Source organism: Aspergillus affinis (genome assembly GCF_023601865.1).
Source record: "Aspergillus affinis strain CMG 70 chromosome Unknown NODE_8_length_531634_cov_87_933514, whole genome shotgun sequence".
Taxonomy (NCBI): Eukaryota; Fungi; Ascomycota; class Eurotiomycetes; order Eurotiales; family Aspergillaceae; genus Aspergillus; species Aspergillus affinis.
Genome location: NW_026515789.1, coordinates 443,589 through 463,046, shown reverse-complemented (window position 1 = coordinate 463,046; position 19,458 = coordinate 443,589). Strand labels below are relative to the sequence as shown.

Sequence of the window (19,458 nt, the reverse complement as noted above, 5' to 3'; positions counted from 1 at the left end):
TAGTATGTGTTCAGTGTCTTTGAAGCTTTAGCAAAGGGAAATGTTGGAGCTCTCCGATCGAATACAAGCATTGTTGATAACCGATCAACGACTAAGCGGTGAACGTCTCAAACAGCCTCGGCGGCAGAATAATATCCCCCCTCCGTCGTATTTCCTTTCCCCCCATCTTGCTTCTCTCTTCAACCTCTTCTTCTGCATATCATATCTACTACCAAGGCAGAATGGCATCCCGCGCACCTTACATCGTTCCGGCGCTCAAGAAGCACACCGCCACGGTGATCATGGCTCACGGCCTAGGCGACAGGTTGGTCATTTAGAATAGATCTCCAGAATATTGTTTTGCGCGCAGCTAAAACGGCAGTCTCCTGCAAACAGCGGTGCCGGATGGATGGCACTTGCTCAGAACTGGCGCCGCCGTGGCATGTTCGACGAAGTGGCTTTCATCTTCCCTAATGCCCCGATGATCCCTATCACAGTGGTATGCGCCATATGACCCTGTCGCAAGCGCAGACGAACTAACTACCTGGCCATATCTATAGAACTTTGGAATGAGCATGCCCGGGTGGTATGACATCGCCAAACTCGGTCGTGATGTAAGTCTGAATAACCTTGAACTTCTGCCCGAAGTGGCCCTGCGTCTGGCCCAAGCTAAAACAACCCCCGTTATGTATAGTTGGACTTCGAAGAATCTCTCAAGAGCCAAGACGAGCCCGGTATCCTTCGCTCCCGCGACTACTTCAACACCCTGATCAAGGAACAAATCGACCAGGGCATCAGCCCCTCGCGAATCGTGCTGGGTGGTTTCTCGCAGGGCGGTGCGATCTCCCTCTTCACCGGAATCACGAACAAGGAGAAACTGGGCGGAGTGTTCGGTCTGTCGTGCTACTTGCTTCTGAGCGACCGCATCAAGAACTTCACGCCGGAGGGCTGGCCGAACAAGAAGACGCCGTTCTTCATGGGCCACGGCTTGGATGATGAGGTGGTGAAATACGAGTTCGGAAAGATGTCGTCCAAGGCGCTGACCGATATGGGGTTGGAGGATGTCAGCTTCAACTCTTACCCGTAAGTTATCCTCCTTGGCTTTTAACACTGGTGGAATCGGTTTATTGATGAATTACTACAGTAATTTGGGTCACTCGGCCGATCCTGTGGAGATCGAAGACCTTGAGAAGTTCCTGAAGAAGACGATTCCTCCCCAGGATGAGCGTGAGACCTCTGCCGGGTTATGACTTGACGATCACAGTGGGAGCCAGAGTGGAGATCTGTTCGGGACAGCTTTGAAATACAGCGTTGGGCTGGGTATAATAGTCCTGTTAGCGGCTGTTTTGCTCTCCAAGTATAGCTCTAGATCTAAAGAAGCTGTATCGAAGAAACAAGGCTGAAAATCAAATGATCCATCATTCTAATATCCTCTGCCAAGTCATGCCCTCGATCAATTCGTGAAATCTTATATATATCAGTCTTACTCGCCCTTCTCCGCTCTCTCAATCGTCCTCTCGATCGCCGCAATCATCGCATTGTTATTCTTCATATCGAACGGGATCATATGCCTCGACCCATGATCATAAAACTCCGCCTTGGCCGGATCACACAGACTATACAGCTGCATGCTAGATTCATACAGATAATCCTGCTTCCCCACGATATTCGCTGTCGGGATGCTCAGCGGGTACTTCTCCCCAGGCTGCAAGCTGATGACTTCCAGCCCGGAGCTGTCGAACGGCGGCGCCGCGCAGATAAACACAGCGGCTTTGAACAGCGGCGTGGAGTGCGTCTTGGCGTGTTCGGCGATCATGGAGAACGCCAACGCCGCGCCCTGCGAGAAGCCTATGACGGCGTCAAAGGGACCCTTCTTTTCAATTATCTGGAGGACGTGGTCAATTGCCGATTTGAGTTCAGGGCCTGGCGCAGCGTCGCGTCGGTAGTGGTTGTAAAACGGCCCATCGCAAATTCCCGCCAGTTCTGGATTGCACTAGGTTAGATGAGGGAGTCGGTTGGCGTGAAGGATGAAGTGATAAGGAGAATATACCCGGCTCTGCGGGCGCTTCGACCCGTCCATCAATATATTCGAACTGGTGGCCCTTGTCGCTTAGGGCGTGGCTTAGTCCTCCTGTATAGATTGAAGATGTTTAGTGCTCATTCCCACGAGCCCTCATTCCTCGTGAGGGCGGTAGAGAGTAGAGAGTTACTCCGGTACCAGATTGGATCTCAAAGATCTTAGATTTGATCGTCAGGTTAGTGTTTGGGTGTCAAGAGAGGTTAGCCGGTTTGACGTACTTCCCCGCTTGTGCCGGCGCCGTGTAAACAAAGAAACCGCATCTTGATAATCTTGTCGGGCACAGAGATTCAAATATTCTGTTTAAGTGCTCTGATTGCGCAGTACTGAGGAGCAAGTATGATCTTCGAGTCTGTACTGTGAAAAGAGGGAGAGAGAGAGAAGCGGTGTTGGCGGTTGTCATGTGCCTGCGAAAGCACGGGATCTCGCTAGCCAGCAGCTGCATGCCGAACTGCATTCTTCTTCTTTCCATCTGACTGGTCCTTGAATGCTATCGCGACTGCGCAGATCTAAGATCGCTATCGCTTTAAGCACTGACAACTTCATCGACAGCATGACGAGATAAAATTAACTCGGAAGCACCTCTCACAATAGGTGGAGATGCATCTGAACCTCGGTCGCTTTGATGAAAATCGCCGTTGTTCCACTCTTGTATCCCCCTTTTTCAGGAGAGCGGCAGCTTCATGCGCTGTCCATTGACATTCACCGCGAGGGATAAATAAACCATCCGATCGCAACTGACCACTCAATCTCACAGGACTTTCTTTTGACCGCTATTTTGTTCCTTGATTGTCCATTTAGCGAGCATGTCTTACGCATTCTTGGCTGGATCCCTCGTTCGCCATGCCTTGTGCCATCCCGCGGATTTCTACTCCAGTGTCGCGCCCACGGTCAATGAACTGAGCTTCGGCCTGTTGGGCTCTTCTTTCAAGCCGCAGCGGGATATAGGCGATCTTTCTGGAAAGGTCGTCTTCATTACTGGTGGTAAGGACTCCTCTGCCTTTGGCCTAGGCGTGTGCTGCGCGGTCCATCGGTCTACATTGCTAACTACTCTCGGTCAATTCAGGAAATGCCGGCCTTGGAAAAGAAACAGTCCTCCAGCTTGCCCTCCATCGCCCGTCTCGCATCTACCTGGCCGCTCGGACCGAGAGCAAAGCGCGCGACGCCATTGCCTCGATCCAGGAGATCCTTCCGGAGCCCGTCGACATCCGACATATACTGCTCGACCTATCCTCTTTCCAGTCCATTCGCGCAGCGGCCGAGAAATTCACCGCGGACTGCGATCGCCTCGACCTGTTGATCCTGAATGCCGGCATCATGGCCACGCCCCCAGGCGTCACGAAAGAGGGGTTTGAGATCCAATTCGGAACCAACCACATTGGACACTTCTTGCTCACCAAACTATTGCTTCCCACGCTACAAAAGACCCGCGCCAGTGCCGTTCCTGCGCCCGACGTCCGGGTCGTGACGGTCAGCTCCGTCGCCCATAACGTCTCCCCATCTTACGAGGTGATGACCTCCACGGAGGCCCTGCAGGCCACGGGGCCGTTTCACCGGTACGGCGCTTCCAAGGCTGCCAACGTCTTGTTTGCGACCGAACTCGCTCGTCGCTATCCGGACATTCTCTCTGTTTCTGTCCACCCGGGAGTGGTGTCGAGCGACCTGTACATCCACTCCAAAGAAGCGGGCGGGTTTACTAACATCGGTGCTCGCCTCACCTTGATGATATCCCGGGGAATACGCACCGGGGCGATGAACCAACTCTGGGCCGCCGCGTCGAAGAGAGAGTCGTTAACTAACGGGGCGTATTATGTTCCTATCGGAGTTCGCGGGTCGAGCAAGCATGCGGACGACGTGGAGATGGGTCGGAAGCTATGGGAATGGACCGAAGCCCAAATCGCGGAGGTATCTTAAGCTAGCTCTAACTTGTAGAAGTGTAGATTCTCATTATGATGTTTATGGTTGAAGAATGAGAATAGTATACTCCGTCCAACGGATGCCAATAAGGGTCCAGACAGCTGGATTACCCGATCGGGATTAAAACACCGAGTGGAGGCGAGAAGGGCTGGGCAAAGGCTCAGACACTTCATCGGAGCATGGCATTCGCCCGGATAGAGTGGGAAAAGAGCCCATTTACGTGCAAGAATAACTATTGATCTTCCAGAATCATCTATCAACATGTCCCGGACCAGGGCCCGACAGGCGTCGGCCGCGTCGAAATCGTTAGGGTTTAGCCGAGCAGCCTCAAGATCCCCTCCACAACGAAATCTCGTGGATCTCCCACCACACGGCGAACTTCAGTTGAAGGAACCGCGATCAGCCTCCCTACCAGGAATGCAGAGATAGATACCTAGACAGTAATCGCACAGAATTGAATCTTCACCGTCGTAAAGCGCTCACCGTCGTAGTCATCCAATCCCAATCTTGACCAGTTTCACTCCCCACAATCATCAATCATCAGCCACACTTTCCCGCTAACAAACGGGAACGTCGACACTTTCTCCTCTCCTCTCCCACTCCAATTTCATCACCACCAGTTTTCGGTAGGTTGCCCAATACCCCCTTCCCCCCTTACCCTTTCCCTCTCAAGGCATCTGGAACCACGACTCCGATCGGTTGCAACGAGCGTACGTTGTTGCATTGACAGTCATCCCCCCTCTCAAAGCTTGGCGCCCGCACACATCGAGCCAAAAGCCTTACCGAGTTTCGAGTTCCACAGATCCGGATTATTGACGTCTTGCTTCTTATCCCACCAGGTTTCCTCTCGACTTCATCCACCCCCCTCTCCCCTTTTTTTCTCTCGAAAACCGTCACAATGGATCAGGCTAAGTTGGCTCGGATGCAGGCTAGCGTGCGGATTGGTATGTTTCATTTTCTTTTTTTTTTTCTTTCGGTTCTTTTCCTGCTTTGATGTTTTTGTCTTGCGAGCTTGCAATTTCGATGGGTGGAAGGAGTGATGGGAACGATATGATCGGTCGGTCTGTCGGACAACTCGGATTTTCAATTTGGATCAAATGCGATGGCCAATATGGATTGGATTGGACGAGGAGAGGGGAGAGCCGCGATTGCAGAGACGTCAGCTCAGCTCGTTTCGTTGAATTGGTGGAGCTCGTGAACTGAGGTTTTCGCTTTCGCTGTCACCTTCGCCGTCGAAATTGCATTGGATTGGGGTTTCTGCTTTCTTATTTCTTTCACGCGATCTGCAAGCATGGTTCACGCAATACAAGGTCTCATAGCTAATCTGTATCTCTGAATAGGGTACGTATATCGATTTTCTCCTACTCTCTTTCCCTTCGATTCTTCTCGTTTGCGATATATTCGACCGCGAAGATACCTGAATTTCCAGTTGCAATTTGCAACCGAATCCATGTCCCAATATGCATTCATTCAATTAAACCAACCCAACCCAACCCAACATACCAGATCATATCATAATCCGACCTGCGTCAAAATCGGATTCAAACAACCACACCACACAGATCAAACCAAGCGATCAGAACAGACAAACGAAGCAGAGGCTAACGCATAGCACAGAGGCAAGGGCACTCCCCGCCGCAAGGTCAAGAAGGTCCACAAGTCGTCCGGCGCCGACGACAAGAAGCTCCAGGCTACCCTCAAGAAGATGAACGTGCAGCCCATCCAGGCCATCGAGGAGGTCAACATGTTCAAGGAGGACGGAAACGTCATCCACTTCGGTGCCCCCAAGGGTATGTTATGTTATAGCCTAGCCCAACATGTTGGATTGCCGCCAGCGTCTCTCCAAACTTCCAACCGTCCACCCACCAAATTCAACCAAACTAACGAATATGAAATCCACAGTCCACGCCTCCGTCCCCTCCAACACCTTCGCCCTGTACGGCAACGGCGAGGAGAAGGAGCTCACCGAGCTGGTCCCCGGTATCCTGAACCAGCTGGGCCCCGACAGCCTGGCCTCCCTGCGCAAGCTGGCCGAGAGCTACCAGAACATGCAGAAGAACCAGGCCGGCGTTGAGGGCAAGAAGGACGACGAAGAGGATGATATCCCCGATCTGGTTGAGGGCGAGAACTTCGAGAGCAATGTCGAGTAAATGTTTTAAAAACTTAAACTAAGTTCAGTTCACGGTTTCCCTTGAGAAAAAAAATTTAAAGTTCTGAGTCGAATACCTGCCTACCTATGAATGCATGCCATGTCATGACTTTTGCCTGAGGGGCGTTTTGATGTGCTCTCTCTCTTTTCTCTCTCTTTTTCATTCTCATCTGGTTTTTGAGAAGAGGTGATCCAACATAGAAGTCCCAAGATCATGACTCCATATCATGACTATTATGTACGCCGGCGTATGTAGTAGCTTGGTTTACGGCAAGCTGGGTTTAAAAGATTACTCTATCGGAAGTCAGGTATCTCCCATAATCGGATCAATAACTAGGTAAGTTAATAGGAAGGATTGGATTATTCTAAACATCCTCCGCCCTCATGCAAAAAACTTAGATAAAATGCAACTTAAATCGATTATTTCCGGAGCGCCTTGACCATGCCATGAATCATATAGAACAAGATAGAATAGAAAAAGAAAACGTCTGACGACGGTTGTTCAGGACAACAGAAGAAGATAAAAAAAAGGGCAAGGAAAAGGAACGTCGAGCCGGGTAGCATACAGTCCCAATCACCGCGTCCGAGTCAATCATAGAAACGGTTTCTAGGTTTCCACCGGAGTAAGAATTGTTGGTCTGTGGGCAACCTTGAAAGTCCTTAGGTTTTTTGTATCCCCACGCGGAGGGGACTGAGCCGGTTTTGCTTGCTTCTTTGACAGTGATGGCCGCGTTTCTGAGAAGTTGAATTTGTCCCCATTCCCCGTTGTGGTTGCCTTGGGTGATGTTGTATTTTGCTTGTAGCTTTTTAAAGAGGTATATAAACGTTGATATCAGGTGCCAATGGCCCACGAATCAAGATTCCTCCTTCAGTCCACAGATATCCGTCCCCAGGAATCGATCAAGCATGTTCCAGAACCGCCAGTAGGAGTTCGACTTTTCGTAATCGAACGTGCCATCCTCTTTCAGTTGCGGTCCGTCGCCGACGATATCGCCCGTGAACCAGCTGAGGATGGGAATCGAGCGCAACACTCGCTCCGTCACCGTTGGCTGAGGCGGCAGGGCCTCGGCGAGAGGCCGTAGCTGCGCCCTCCGCACGGTGGGAATGTGCGTCATGAACTCAGACTCTGGTTTCTCCTGGGGAGGCTGAACGGGGACGTCCTTGGGGACGTTACGCTGGTGAACCGGGGACGACGATGCGTTCTGGTTGTTGATCGTGTCGACGCCCGTGGCGGTCGCCGAGCTGGCGGTGTTAGTGGACGCGAACGAAGCATCCTCCTCGACGTCCGGCACGGTGGATAGATTGTTCATAGCAAAGGACCGGGGGAGCGTCGAGGCAGCGCGCTCTTTCCCCTTCTGCGTCTGCAAAAACGTAGTGGAATGCGAGGTCGTCAACGTCCGGGCCGGGTTCGTCTTGAACAACGCCGACGCAGCATCCGTCTTTCCCGTAGCAGGAATCGGAGCATCCTCCGCGGGACCCTGGCCGTGATACATCTCACAGATAACATGATGTCCGTCGATCTCCTGCGGCGAGTAAAAGCAAGCCCGATCGGCCGCCAACGAGGAGTCAAACGTCACCTTGATCCAGTGATATCCGCCCGCATAGCGCTTCGACTTCCGGTTCGCATCCGCCGACAGGTTCGTGCGGATCACCACGTCCCCACCGCTCAGCAGCTGCGCGTACGCAGCCGACGAGTTGGGGTCCGTACGCGGGTAATCCTCACAGATGAAGCCGCCGGAGATGCGCTCGAACTTATCGATAACCTTCCACTCCGAGTCCTTGCTTTTGTAGCCGTAGAGGATGCACTCGGTCGCTACCTTCTCGGTCTGCTTGCGCTGGTTGTCCAGGTTCGAGGAGGACGACGACTTGGGCAGCGTGTTGGTGCGGCTCTTCTCGTCTTCCTGCTGCTGGGCAAACAGCCGTCCGAACTCCGCGACGTTCGGGTTCTCGCGCTTCGCGGGCGTGCCGGTGCGTGTTCGAGAGCGGGCATGTTCGTAGCGAGCATTTCGTCGTCGTCCAAAGGGTCCGGATTCCTCGGGCGGTCGTCGTGGGTTGCGGGCTTCGCTGTTGAGTGGGTTAGTTGACCTGCTGGATCCTTTCCCTCTGAACATGACGAATCATGGTAGAAAGGGGTAACGTACTCTTTATAGACATATCCCCATGGTAGAAGATTTCCCTTGTCGTCTTTTGCGCGCTCCTCGGGGGGCACGAAGTGGTACTCCATGCTAGGAAAAGGTAGGCTAGGAGTCTTGAATTTTTCGAGAAAGGAGAACAGCGAGATGGGAAGTGTTGAAAGGGACAGCAGAAAACGATCGCTAAATGGTACAGAGAATTGGGCTGGTTGGTCAGGAAAAGCGCTGATCGGGTTCACTGCGTTCCAAAACTTTTGGCGGCCATAAACAGTCTGTTCGCCCGGATACCTGCACGTGACTTGGATCTGCAAGTTATGCGCTTACCGCTTTGGGGTTGTCTACTAGCGATTTGGATCCATGAGTGAATAGTTACATCAAGAGAATCAGACTAGAAAGGGAAGTGAAATATAAGAGAGAATTGATATGGTTTCTTTTTTTATGACTGAAGATGTCAATATTGTAAATGATTTGTTAGCGATCATGTCCCACAATTACAATGTATCTGTCGGTTGACTTGGTCATTGCCCTAAGCAGATATCCTATCGATTCAACGGAATGTAGGTATATGCTCGGTGGGTAAAAGTGAAGTGTCATTTCTAAACTGCAATCTGCCTAGCCATTTATAGTTCCACTTGTTTACACTTATGCATTCCTGATCCATTGGTATGTCATTTGGAATGGTAGGCCAAGTCTAGGCCAAGCAAGGTGCTGTGTGGTATGTGGATTAGGTCAGGATCCTCCACTTCTCTGATCTGGTTGACAATAATGTTCCAACAGTATCTGTTTCGTTGTAAATTAATATATATGAATCATCTTTGAACCTCTCTCGCTATTTCACCAGGTTACAGGTCTTCTAATTCTGTCGCAAGAATTCTATGGATCCAACATCGCCCTCAAGTCCACAAACCTCCTTGAAATCTCCCACCTCTGCCCTCCGTCGCTCGACATGCCGAGCAAATTCCTTCAACGGGCACGAATGACCAGGCCCAGATCTGCAGTACGGTAGCGGCACAATTCTGTCGTTGATATTGATGCGTACAAAGTTTTCCTGCTCAGATTTATCGCCCTGAGCTGAAGTTGAAGGGCATGTCATTCGTTCCAAAACGATACGAGCACCCATCGGCATCACAGACGAGGTGCGCCATTTGCGATCTTGTGCTATATGTGTGATGGGAAGCGATGGATCGTATTGAGGATCTTTCATGATATCCAAAGCAGTTAGAAAAGGGGCTATATCGCCGTCATGAACGCTATTGGCATGTCAGTTTATTATCTCTGCAGAAGATTGAGAAATCCTCGCAAAGATACGCACAAACTAAAGAACATGGCTCCAACCCCAGGGCCAGATTGTAAGAGTGCCGTCGTGGCATTCAACCAGAGCCATCCCATCGCACCGGCATATGGGTTTCCAGGACCGGCTCGATAGTAGTGGATGATATCGCGAGCATATTCAAAACTTTCCCATTCTTCCTTGGTGAAGACATCGCACCAAGGACTCGACCCTCGGGCGATGGTCTCGTAGCCGCACATCTCTTGCATGCTGAAGATCTCCTCATCAGAAAAAGATCCCAAGGCAAGATTACCTTGTTCCGAGATAAGTCGTTTCGCGATAACCGGGGCATACACTTCTTGGAAACGAGTCCGCATGTTCATGCCATTATCATGTCCCTTTTCAGGATCTTCCAGATACTTCAAGCATGTATCGCCCGGTGTAAGTGTATTTGCGCGCTGATCAAACGTTTCCGGGATAATCTCGAGCTCGGCCTTTCCGCTCTTTTCCCAGTCGAGGCCAAACATGCCTGATGCGAAGTGTTGGGCCGTCTCTATGACGCGCTGGCATTCGCTTGCCCATAGGCGGGTTTTGGTGTGCTTCTGCAAGAGATGTCCATACCGAGTCACGAAGCGGACTCCTGTGGTAAAAGCCTGCAGTTTACCAGCATATGGCCCAGTTGCGGTCAATTGATCGAAGTCCTTCTCAGGCTCACTGGTGAAATAAGACCAATTGTTGAGCAAAGACAGTGAGCCGTTCAGAGGTACGTTTGACTCTCTGATACGGGATAAAAGCGCAAGATGGCCTGAATTTAGACAGTTAGACATGAGCCTTAGTTGATAAGTGGAGAAATCAACACCAGAAACGTACGACTTCCTGCGGATTTAGTTGGATATCTCTCTCCGTGACGAGACATCTATACTATTGTCAGATATGCTCCACTGGCACAGGGATCAGCTGATCATCCGTACCATGTGCACTTGCTCAATTGAACAGCGTTCAGGAGGACCAATCCCTTCGGATACATGTTCCCCATCGATCTTCTCGATCCAAGGGCCGTTGCCGCCTAGATAGTGGAGGAGATTCCAGTCGTCACCGTCGCATGGCGATTTCTGTGATAATTTTGAGAGGGATCTAGAAGGGTGAAACCAGGTGCTCCAACTAGCATGGTGCGGCAATAAGGGCGTATCATGACAGGAGCAAGTACCGAATAAGGATCCAATCGTGGGAGCGCCCCAATTTTGGTAGGAAATGCCTAGAATGATAGTTACAAGGGGGATAATCAATGACCAGAAGGAAGAGGAGTTGGACATGTTCATTAGTAGCTAAATGGGTGATGCCTCATGCTGGTATGTGTCGGAAGGAAGTAAAGCCAAACACAGTGAAACAAGGCCGGTGACGATCACGCCAAGACTTGCAGGCCTCAGGCCCTAGGCGCCCACACGGCACAATCCTAAGGATTCAATGTCAATTTACAAGTCCTCTGGGCGCAGATGACGAAGATATAAAAAGTTAGAATCATACGGGTCTGGGTCATACTACGAGACGAAGGGTTGTATTGTCGTCAAGGTGTTGATCGTGCGGTCCCCATTCTCCCACCACGAAGTATACCGTGCTTTTTAATCCTCCAGGACCACGTCCGACAGCTCAGGACTTGGTTATCAAACATATAAGATAAGATATTGGGAGCCACTAATTCCCCGCATTAATCTCTAAGCCCCGGGTTCAAACCTCTCCAGACGAGCGCGCTCAACGTGTGGATTTTATTTGACACGCCTCAAACTATGTCCAGACAAGGGATCACTTTCTAGATTGGTGAGGAGAACACAATCCCTATCACCGAGTTGTCTTCGTACGATGTGCCGATTCCCGGGCATTAGCCAGGCTCATGTGCTTGATTAGGAGAATTCAGAAAAGGGAAGTATTCCCACGAAGGAAGCTAGCTCACCCCGGATCGTCCGTCAAAGGAGAGTGGCTGGCTATTCCCCACAGGCAGCCTTGAAACTGACTAGTTTGTTGCCAAGTTCCCAACGATGTACGGAGTATTGGATCGCTCGATCTTCTTTGGAGATTCCCACTCTCAGGAAATACATACCTGTTTCAAACCTTCTTCCGTGGCGTATAGGGTGTCTATGGACAAGCTCGGGATTCAGCATCAGCACATTCACCTGCGCTTCGGTATCTCGAAAGAACTTCTAGTCATGATTTGTTCCATTAGAAAGACCCAGCCTATTCAGGATTCCAGCTTTGACCCGTCCAGTGGCTAATGTAGACACTTGCCCTACGTTGAATCGGGTACAATATCCTCGATTTCGACTGGGTACTCCACAGCAATCAAATCAATCTCCATGCCAATCCCGGCCGGTAATCTGGGAGCTTCAAAACAGCTTCTAGCCGGACGCTGGGGGAGATACTCCGCGTAGACCTGATTGACATCATTCAAGTCCTTCATATCAACAAGATAAAGCTATTATTACACGATGTTAGAGTGGACAATATTTTTGGCCATCAACGCTAGAGAATATAACAGTGTATAGCAGAAAATAAAAGAAAATACATACCGTTGCCCTCACAACCCTTCCCAGACTAGGCCCTGCCGCCTCCAACACCACTTGCGCATTCTTGAGCATAGCGTGGGCCTGTTCGGTAGCTGAAGACTTCACGATTTGGACCTTCCTGTCGACAAGTTTGGCCGGTATTTGACCCGAGAGAAACATGAATCCGTTGGATTTCATAGCGTGGGACTGCTGTTGCTCTCTGTTATATTAGATATGATTCTGCGGAGCTCGGTCGAGAAATTCTATGAGATCACTCACGTAGGGACCAAATGCTAGGATTTGGCATTTGTTAGTTTGCCTTTCATATCATCTTGCAACGAAGCTAACTGTCTGTAGTCATGTCGTTCTGTTCACTTACGTGGGATGCCATTATCAGTACTAACAACTTCGAGTGCAGGCATTGCGGGTACGTATGGGAATAATCTTTCTTGTCAAGGGATTTTAGGATATGCTTAATGAAGTGGCTCATTTAATCATCTGCTATTGCTTCATATTGTCCCGGGTCATGTCATCCAACCTGATCCTGCCCTTCACAACTCTAGCCAAGGATTTCGTAAAGAAAAGCGTTCTGCTCTGCTACGTTCTTTTCTGTAAGTCACGCTTACTCGGTTCGGAAAGTGGAATTACATCACTGCTACGGTTACCAAAGAATATTTTACAAAAGCACCCACGTCTTGCAAGATTGTACGGTTCGTAGGGCATCTCGAGCGGTTGGACTTGACGGTTACCGGTCAGGCCCAACAGTAGAACACGCATTTATCCTCCAACAATCTATACCAGCTCATCTTAAAAGAACCGAAAACCTCCTATCATTGATCTACCAGTTCCGAGTTCAACTCAACAAAGCAAATGACCATGTCCTCGTCCCGCGTTTGGAGGTATACCACCCCGGAGGAAACTCCTGAGACCATCAAGTCCGTCGAGAAAAGCAGAAAGATCATGAAAACCATCATCACTGACAAGATTGATCGCTGTGAGTCTTATAACTAGAAAGATTGCTCGTGTGAAGAAAACAAACGAATCATTTCTCTTTCAAAGCTTTTAGACTATACGTAAGCCCTTCGCTGCAGCGGCTCCCTGCTGGTCCTGCCCCCAGCATCGTGAAACTACCTAAACGATACGAACTTGCATCTGTCCTTGCTCTATCTAGTCTCATGGTATTATCACCACCCAGCCAATTACTAGTCTCATCTTTCTTTGCGGCCAATGCCCAGTTCTGCCGAACAACACACCTCTCGTGGACACCGTCACAGAGAAGACCCATTTGATGTGCCCAAACGCGAAAGCTGCTCTTGAAGCCGCCGGGTCCTCGTTGGACAGGGTTGTTAAGTGTGTGGTAAGCAATCCATCACCTTGCTGAATATTGAACAAGGGGTCATCATGACTCTTGGCTCGACCCTATGGCTTTCTACATTTTCATTCTCTGCATTGGGCTACCTAACACTGACTGACTGGTCTTCCACCAGATTTTGTTCACTGATATTGCGGACTACGAGGAGTCGAACAAGGTTTATGTTTAATACTTTCCCCACATCCATGCCCGAAGCGCTATGGAGGTCTCGAAGACCCCACCCAAGGGAACCGGTATGCAACTAGATATCACCGCTCTGGCCTAGGTGCGTGGATCAGGGAGGTCGGTTTGCAGTTCTTGGTATCATATGAAGCTCAGAGTCGACTGCGATTCCATCGTTGACATGAGGCTTCCCGGCCTCATATGTGTGTATCTAACTTGATAATTTGATCGAGCTTAAACTTGCTCTTTCTTGATATCTAGCGTCTTCTTCACAGCCTTTGGGATATAAGGTTACTAGCACTATTCAGAGCGCAAACCCTAGCAGCCACCATAGGGTTGAATGACGTAACTTAGACCAAAATAATGGAAATGGGTGGAGTGGTCGTAACTGTGTTGACCGGTGGTTAAACTAAGAACACAACTCGTTGAGAGGGATTGTAGCCACCTGAGTAAGGCCATACTGACCTGGCAACCTGGCGAGCGGAACAACAAGGACGATTTTACAAATACCTACAGACGTGACATCCATCTCTCATCATGAATGCAAATAGATTGTGAAATGTATCTAATTTACATGGAACCCTGGCCACCCAAACTAATCCCCCAGAAAACGATTAAACAAATCAATGCATACATGACGAAGTGTAGATGAAGTAAAGCTGAAAGAGTACATACTCCTGCAATGCAATTGATTAATATATGTCCGAAAAAAGATCCATTCCCAAGAGAGAAGAGAGAAAATAGAGAGCTGAGAGCTGAGAGCTGAGAACAAAGCCCATTCCATCATTCATTTCTATTTGTACACACACGGGGGGCAAGAACAACAAGCCCCTGTTAACGCTCGCTTCTACGCAGAGCTTACCCGCCACGACGAGGTTTACGACTGCTCGGATTTCGCCTTGCTAGCCGCGGATTGTTTCAACGAGTTGGCTCTCTGCGCCGTAGCGTCGGCGGCGACGGAGCGGGCGGCTGCTGAGGCCGCGGCGTTGTCTTTCAGACGCTTCATGCGTTCGGAGCGGCCTTCGCCGGGAAGACTGCCCCAGACGGGCTCGATGGAGTCGGCGCGCCAGTTGGAGCGGTGGCCGGTGAGGCCGCAGCCGCGGGTTGGGAAATGGACCATCGGAGAGCTGCCGGCGCCGGCTTCACCCCACATGCGGACGCGCTGGAGTTTGCGCAGCTTGGCCAGTCCGTAGACGCAGATCACGGCGGTGATGGCGAAGGAGGTGACGGAGACACCACCGAAGCCGAAGTCGGATTCTTCGATGAAGTTCTTCAAGTTCATGCCATAGAGGGCCGAGAAGAGGGTTCCTGCTGCGAGGGCGAGCGTGCCGATGCTGAACTTGAGATCGAGAAGCATGAGGGAGTTGCGGTTGGCGTCGAGGATGGCTTTGACTCTGTACGGGCATTGAAGTCAGTGGGTGCGAATTATTATAGTAAGATAACACATAGGGTGTGGATGAAACTCACACTTCCTCCGTGTTACGGATCCCAGTGACCAGGTTACCGCTGGCCTGAACAATTTCATCGCATACTTTGTGGTACGACTCCAGGAGCATTTCCACCTCCTGGTGGTCGTCCTCCTCTCGTTGGATGCCCTTCCCATTCTCCGTCAGGTACATGGCAGCCAAGTCATCGTCGGCCTCCAGCAGGTCGTCGATGGCATCTCGCACAAGTCGCGCTTTCTGTTCGAACGTACCCAATCTCTTGGAGTAGATGAGCAGGTGTCTCAGCTTATCCCGATCAATGTCCTCTTCCAACGCCCGCAAAACGCGCACAACCGGCTCTCGCACGCCGTTAAATTCCTCCTCCAACCCGGTCGTGACGCTGATCAAGACCGCCTCGAGAGCACGGAACTCGTATGGCAGGGCCCCGGCACCCGGCGACTGCGACTGTCTCTGCCGTAATTTCCCCTCCAGGTCGTAGACGAACATCGATTGCATATACGAGTCCGTTGAGCCATACGCGTCGAAGACGAGGACCCGGTCCGCCTTGATCAACACACGCAGGTGGAGCAGGTTAATGAGGATAGCGCTCGGTCGCACCAGGATATGAGGCAAAGTCGAGGAGTCGATCTTGCGCAGGTCGCGAGGAAGAAGGCCATACTAAGCAGCCACAACGTCAGCTTCGTGTCCCAACCACACAGACCGGTCGGCCATGCCACCTCCCGGAAGAAAAGGAAACACACCTTCGCGATTAATTCACTCTTCCTGAAATCTCCATTGACGAGAGTTACATTCCCGTTGCGATCGAACTCCGTACATCGCAATCGCGGCTCATTCGAGGCCTTGGCCGCTAGCAGTCGTCCTCCGAAGTTCAAAGTTCCCTCTGTGCCCTCGTCGATCAGCGCGGGTCCTGGGTTGCGTTGCTGCTTCGTTTCGGCCGCGGTCTTGCCGCGTCTCAGGTCGAACAGCCTGCGGAGGAGCGGTCGGCTATGGGTGGATGAGGCGCGTGACGACAGCGGGTTCAGCGGCGAAAATAGGGCGCAGGGACGTTGACCTAACGAGACTCGATACCGCGACGGGCCCTGGCTCTGGTTCTGGCTCTTACGCAATGACGGCAACAACCCTGCTTCCAGGGTGGCTTGGCATCGCGCTGGGTTGAGATGCGTCCAGTTCGACGAGGATTCGAGCTGCAGCACACGAGACGGTCGACCGCGAGATGACTTTCGTGCGGGAAGATCGCAGGTCGATGGGTTCGCCGTGAAGTAGAGGAGCGAATCGGTCTGGGAACGCAAGAATCGAAGTAGCGACGCCGAGGGAATAGTCGGTTTCAAAGGCGACGGGGACAGCATATCGGTCTTGCCCGTGTAAACAAGCCGCCGTCAGGGATGATGAAGAGACTTGATGTCTCTCGGTCCTCCTGAGCAGTCCGTTTGGGTGATAATCGTGGCTTGTGATTCTTGTATACAATTTTTTTTTTCTCGCGCAGATCGGAGTTGCGCTGCGGCCGGAATTGCCGTCTCGGGCTAATGATGATCCGACGGTATACTTCGACCATCCAAACAAACTCATTTTCTTACGTTCATCTTGTTATTTAGGATGAAAGAATTATATCTGATCTGTTCTGAAATGGCTGGATTTCTCCTAGCTACTGGCATGTCATATATCCACCTGGAACCTACACACGCCACTTCCCATGCAATCTGCTCGGCCACTTCCCCTTCTGAAGGAATAATGAACGATAATTCAATACCTCGCGGAATACAGTCGTGATGTAGATATGTATGTATAAGGCATAGAAAGGGTGCGAGGATAAGCGAAAGAACGAGAAACGCTGACCAATGCAGGTATCAAACAAAGCGCAACAAGTCTAACCCACAATGACGATAGAGGATATTTTGAAAAGAAAGCAAGAAAAATAGAAGAATATACCGTCCGACTTTTACCAATCATCGTCGTCTTCTTTCTCATCATCTGCAGCAACGCGAGTTAGATCAGAGACGCAACACTTAATAGGTAAAGGAACAACTTACCGCTTCCTCTAACCTTCCCCTTTCTCTTATCCAACGCCTCTTGTAGAGCACCTGCCAATCCTCCTTGGGGAGGACGTGCGCTGCGGGGAGTTCCTCCGGAATCATTACCACCTCCTGGGACTGAGGCCCCACTACGGTCATTCTTCTCGGTGTCCTTAACCTTGCGCAGGCCTCCACCTCCTTTGCCTCCGCTTGCTCTGATAGCAGACAAAAGATCATCTCTACCGCCAGTAGGCTTTGGTAAGGGCGGTGCAGCTCCACCCGGCGGCGGCGGTGGCGGTGCGCCAGCGCCAGGAGGTGGGGGTGGAGGTGGTGCTCCAGCCCCAGGGGGAGGAGGTGGAGGCGGCGGCGCACCGACACCAGGGGGCGGAGGGGGAGGGGGAGGGGGAGGAGCTCCTGCACCTGGTGGTGGTGGAGGCGGAGGCGGAGGCGGAGCTCCAGCTCCCGGGGGGGGAGGAGGCGGGGGAGGTGCTGCAGCTCGAGGGGGGGCAGGTGGTGCTCCGGCTCCCGGAGGTGGTGGCGGTGGAGGAGGAGCTCCCCCAGCAGGCGGCGGCGGGGGAGGCGGCGGGGGACTAGCAGCTGCGGGCGGTGGCGGTGGTGGTCGCGCGGAACTGGCTGGCGCCGGGGGAGGTGGCGGAGGCACCGGAGGTGCCGTGCTGGATGACGGCGGGGGTGGAGTAGGCCGGGAAAGAGCCGGGACAGGAGGCGGTTGAGCTGGACTTCTCGGTGGTGGAGGAGGAGGAGCTGGCGCCGAAGGTTGAGCGTGGGGAACCTTGGGGGGAAGCTGCGGTGGTGACGCCGGGCTCATCGTCCGTGGAGGAGGCGGCGGGGGTCCTCCTGGAACAGCGTTTCGACTCGGAGGTGCAGGAGGAGCAGATACTTTCCGCTCTCCTGCGAAAGGCGGAGGAACTCCGAAACGACCTTGTGAATGGTCCTCCATAGGAGTCTTGGGAGGCCGGGGAGGCGGAGGCGGCCCCGGATTGGCACCCGACATCGCTCGTGGGCGACTGGGAGGTGCAGGGCCAACAGTATGAGCGAACTTACCAGCATCCGCAATTGGGGGCGGCGCGCGGAATCTGGGTCTGGGCGGAGATGGTTCCCGGTTCGGTGCAGGCGATTCGTCTCCCGCATCTGCGCGCGTTTTGCGCGACGGCGGCGGGGGAGGAGGAGCACCTCGTCGACTGCCCGTGCTGTTACCAGTGTTCTGCGGACTGATGGTACTCGTCTTAGGAGCAGGAGGGGCAACCGGTGGAGGCGGGGGTGGAGCCTTTCCCCTTTTCTGCTCATCACCGGAAGGTGAAGGCGAGGTCTCCGCTACACTGCCTTGCTTCTGCTCGATATATGCCTTGATGAAATCGGAATTGTCTGCAATCTGGTCCTCCGTGATTCCCATCTGCAACAGCTCGTCCAACAGGCCTTTCATGGAGGGATCGCTGATGTCGAAAGGCATTGATTTGCGGGGCGGGCTGCTGCTCGGCGGAGGCGGAGCAACCTGGATTGAGGGTGCCGGTGGAAGTTCCGCAGGAGTGATATGTGATGGATTGGACGCCGTACTTGAGCGATGGCCCAACAGACTACCGAATAGCGAACGTCCAACGCCAGACTTCCCATTCACAACCGGAGCAGGGCCCTGACCTCGTGCCGAAGCGAACGGTGTTTTCAAAGTGTCCTTGCTTGCGCTCTTCTCCCGTTCATGCACCTTCTTGATGAAGGTTTTGGCTTCCTTCTCATCGGCGAAAGACAAACCGGCGGGGCAATCCTCCAGCTCGAACGTGTGGAAGAAAGTGCGATCCTGATTGTACTGAAAGTTCTCGAAGATCTCTTGATCCCAAATGACACCTCTGCCGGCAGGCTATGACTCGTGAATACAAAAAACTGTCAGCGATCCATTGTCCGTGAGATTTACCGGCAGAGGCAGCAAGGTATACTTACCGAGACATCCACCAGCTTCAACCAAAAGGTGCGCCCGACCAAGTCATTGGCCAGCACAACAGCGCCCTGTAGGCCGGTGTAAGTCCATCTCTGAGGATCTGGGTGCGCCACATAAAGACGCGCGACGGCTACTGCAAGGATTTTGTTCGCCGGCTTGGGGACCATCCGCTTGACGGTCTCTTTGTCGGAGTCATTGAGGATGGACGGCATGACGAACGTAGAAACGACCGGTCAAGGACCGTAGACTAAATCGGAGTAGCGCGGATGTATGTGAATGTGTTTTAAGTGATTTCCCGGGAACACATTGCAGGTGGAGGGTGGCGCTCCAGGCAGAAGGATCACGGTGCGCTCGTCGATTCAGGCACGGGAGGGCTGCTGATATGGGCGGGTTGGGAGACGCAGCCGCACAACCGGGAGTAACAAAGGGATTGTCGAATTTCCTCGGGAAGGAGATACAGT

General features: G+C 52.1%; 7 protein-coding genes across 7 annotated transcripts; 3 read left to right on the top strand and 4 right to left on the bottom strand.

The window, feature by feature from the left end:
• Positions 1 to 221: 221 nt before the first annotated feature.
• KD926_011119 (palmitoyl-(protein) hydrolase) lies at positions 222 to 1,229 on the top strand (the record flags this gene model as incomplete). The annotated part of the gene is made up of 5 exons (XM_053096106.1): positions 222 to 304; positions 376 to 478; positions 540 to 593; positions 674 to 1,062; positions 1,124 to 1,229. 5 exons carry the CDS (start codon positions 222 to 224, stop codon positions 1,227 to 1,229), a joined length of 735 nt encoding a protein of 244 aa, XP_052959927.1.
• A 233-nt stretch (positions 1,230 to 1,462) lies between these two features.
• KD926_011118 (uncharacterized protein) lies at positions 1,463 to 2,319 on the bottom strand (the record flags this gene model as incomplete). Its single annotated transcript, XM_053096105.1, has 4 exons — positions 1,463 to 1,962; positions 2,030 to 2,110; positions 2,198 to 2,216; positions 2,278 to 2,319. The coding sequence occupies 4 exons, from the start codon at positions 2,317 to 2,319 to the stop codon at positions 1,463 to 1,465; spliced, it is 642 nt and encodes a 213-aa protein (XP_052959926.1).
• Positions 2,320 to 2,862: 543 nt separating this feature from the next.
• On the top strand, positions 2,863 to 6,123 carry KD926_011117 (uncharacterized protein; the record flags this gene model as incomplete). The annotated part of the gene is made up of 5 exons (XM_053096104.1): positions 2,863 to 3,040; positions 3,123 to 3,961; positions 4,604 to 4,683; positions 5,591 to 5,763; positions 5,876 to 6,123. The coding sequence occupies 5 exons, from the start codon at positions 2,863 to 2,865 to the stop codon at positions 6,121 to 6,123; spliced, it is 1,518 nt and encodes a 505-aa protein (XP_052959925.1).
• Positions 6,124 to 6,976: 853 nt separating this feature from the next.
• Positions 6,977 to 12,483, bottom strand: KD926_011116 (uncharacterized protein; the record flags this gene model as incomplete). The annotated part of the gene is made up of 11 exons (XM_053096103.1): positions 6,977 to 8,186; positions 8,264 to 8,526; positions 9,162 to 9,504; positions 9,567 to 10,329; positions 10,395 to 10,440; positions 10,496 to 10,636; positions 11,620 to 11,665; positions 11,810 to 11,991; positions 12,086 to 12,271; positions 12,341 to 12,354; positions 12,441 to 12,483. The coding sequence occupies 11 exons, from the start codon at positions 12,481 to 12,483 to the stop codon at positions 6,977 to 6,979; spliced, it is 3,237 nt and encodes a 1,078-aa protein (XP_052959924.1).
• Positions 12,484 to 12,931: 448 nt separating this feature from the next.
• KD926_011115 (RidA family protein) lies at positions 12,932 to 13,602 on the top strand (the record flags this gene model as incomplete). The annotated part of the gene is made up of 3 exons (XM_053096102.1): positions 12,932 to 13,055; positions 13,297 to 13,418; positions 13,549 to 13,602. The coding sequence occupies 3 exons, from the start codon at positions 12,932 to 12,934 to the stop codon at positions 13,600 to 13,602; spliced, it is 300 nt and encodes a 99-aa protein (XP_052959923.1).
• Positions 13,603 to 14,472: 870 nt separating this feature from the next.
• Positions 14,473 to 16,386, bottom strand: KD926_011114 (CorA family magnesium transporter; the record flags this gene model as incomplete). Its single annotated transcript, XM_053096101.1, has 3 exons — positions 14,473 to 14,989; positions 15,063 to 15,697; positions 15,781 to 16,386. The coding sequence occupies 3 exons, from the start codon at positions 16,384 to 16,386 to the stop codon at positions 14,473 to 14,475; spliced, it is 1,758 nt and encodes a 585-aa protein (XP_052959922.1).
• A 590-nt stretch (positions 16,387 to 16,976) lies between these two features.
• Positions 16,977 to 19,209, bottom strand: KD926_011113 (WASP family protein; the record flags this gene model as incomplete). Its single annotated transcript, XM_053096100.1, has 3 exons — positions 16,977 to 17,008; positions 17,068 to 18,919; positions 19,000 to 19,209. The coding sequence occupies 3 exons, from the start codon at positions 19,207 to 19,209 to the stop codon at positions 16,977 to 16,979; spliced, it is 2,094 nt and encodes a 697-aa protein (XP_052959921.1).
• Between the last annotated feature and the right edge of the window lie 249 nt (positions 19,210 to 19,458).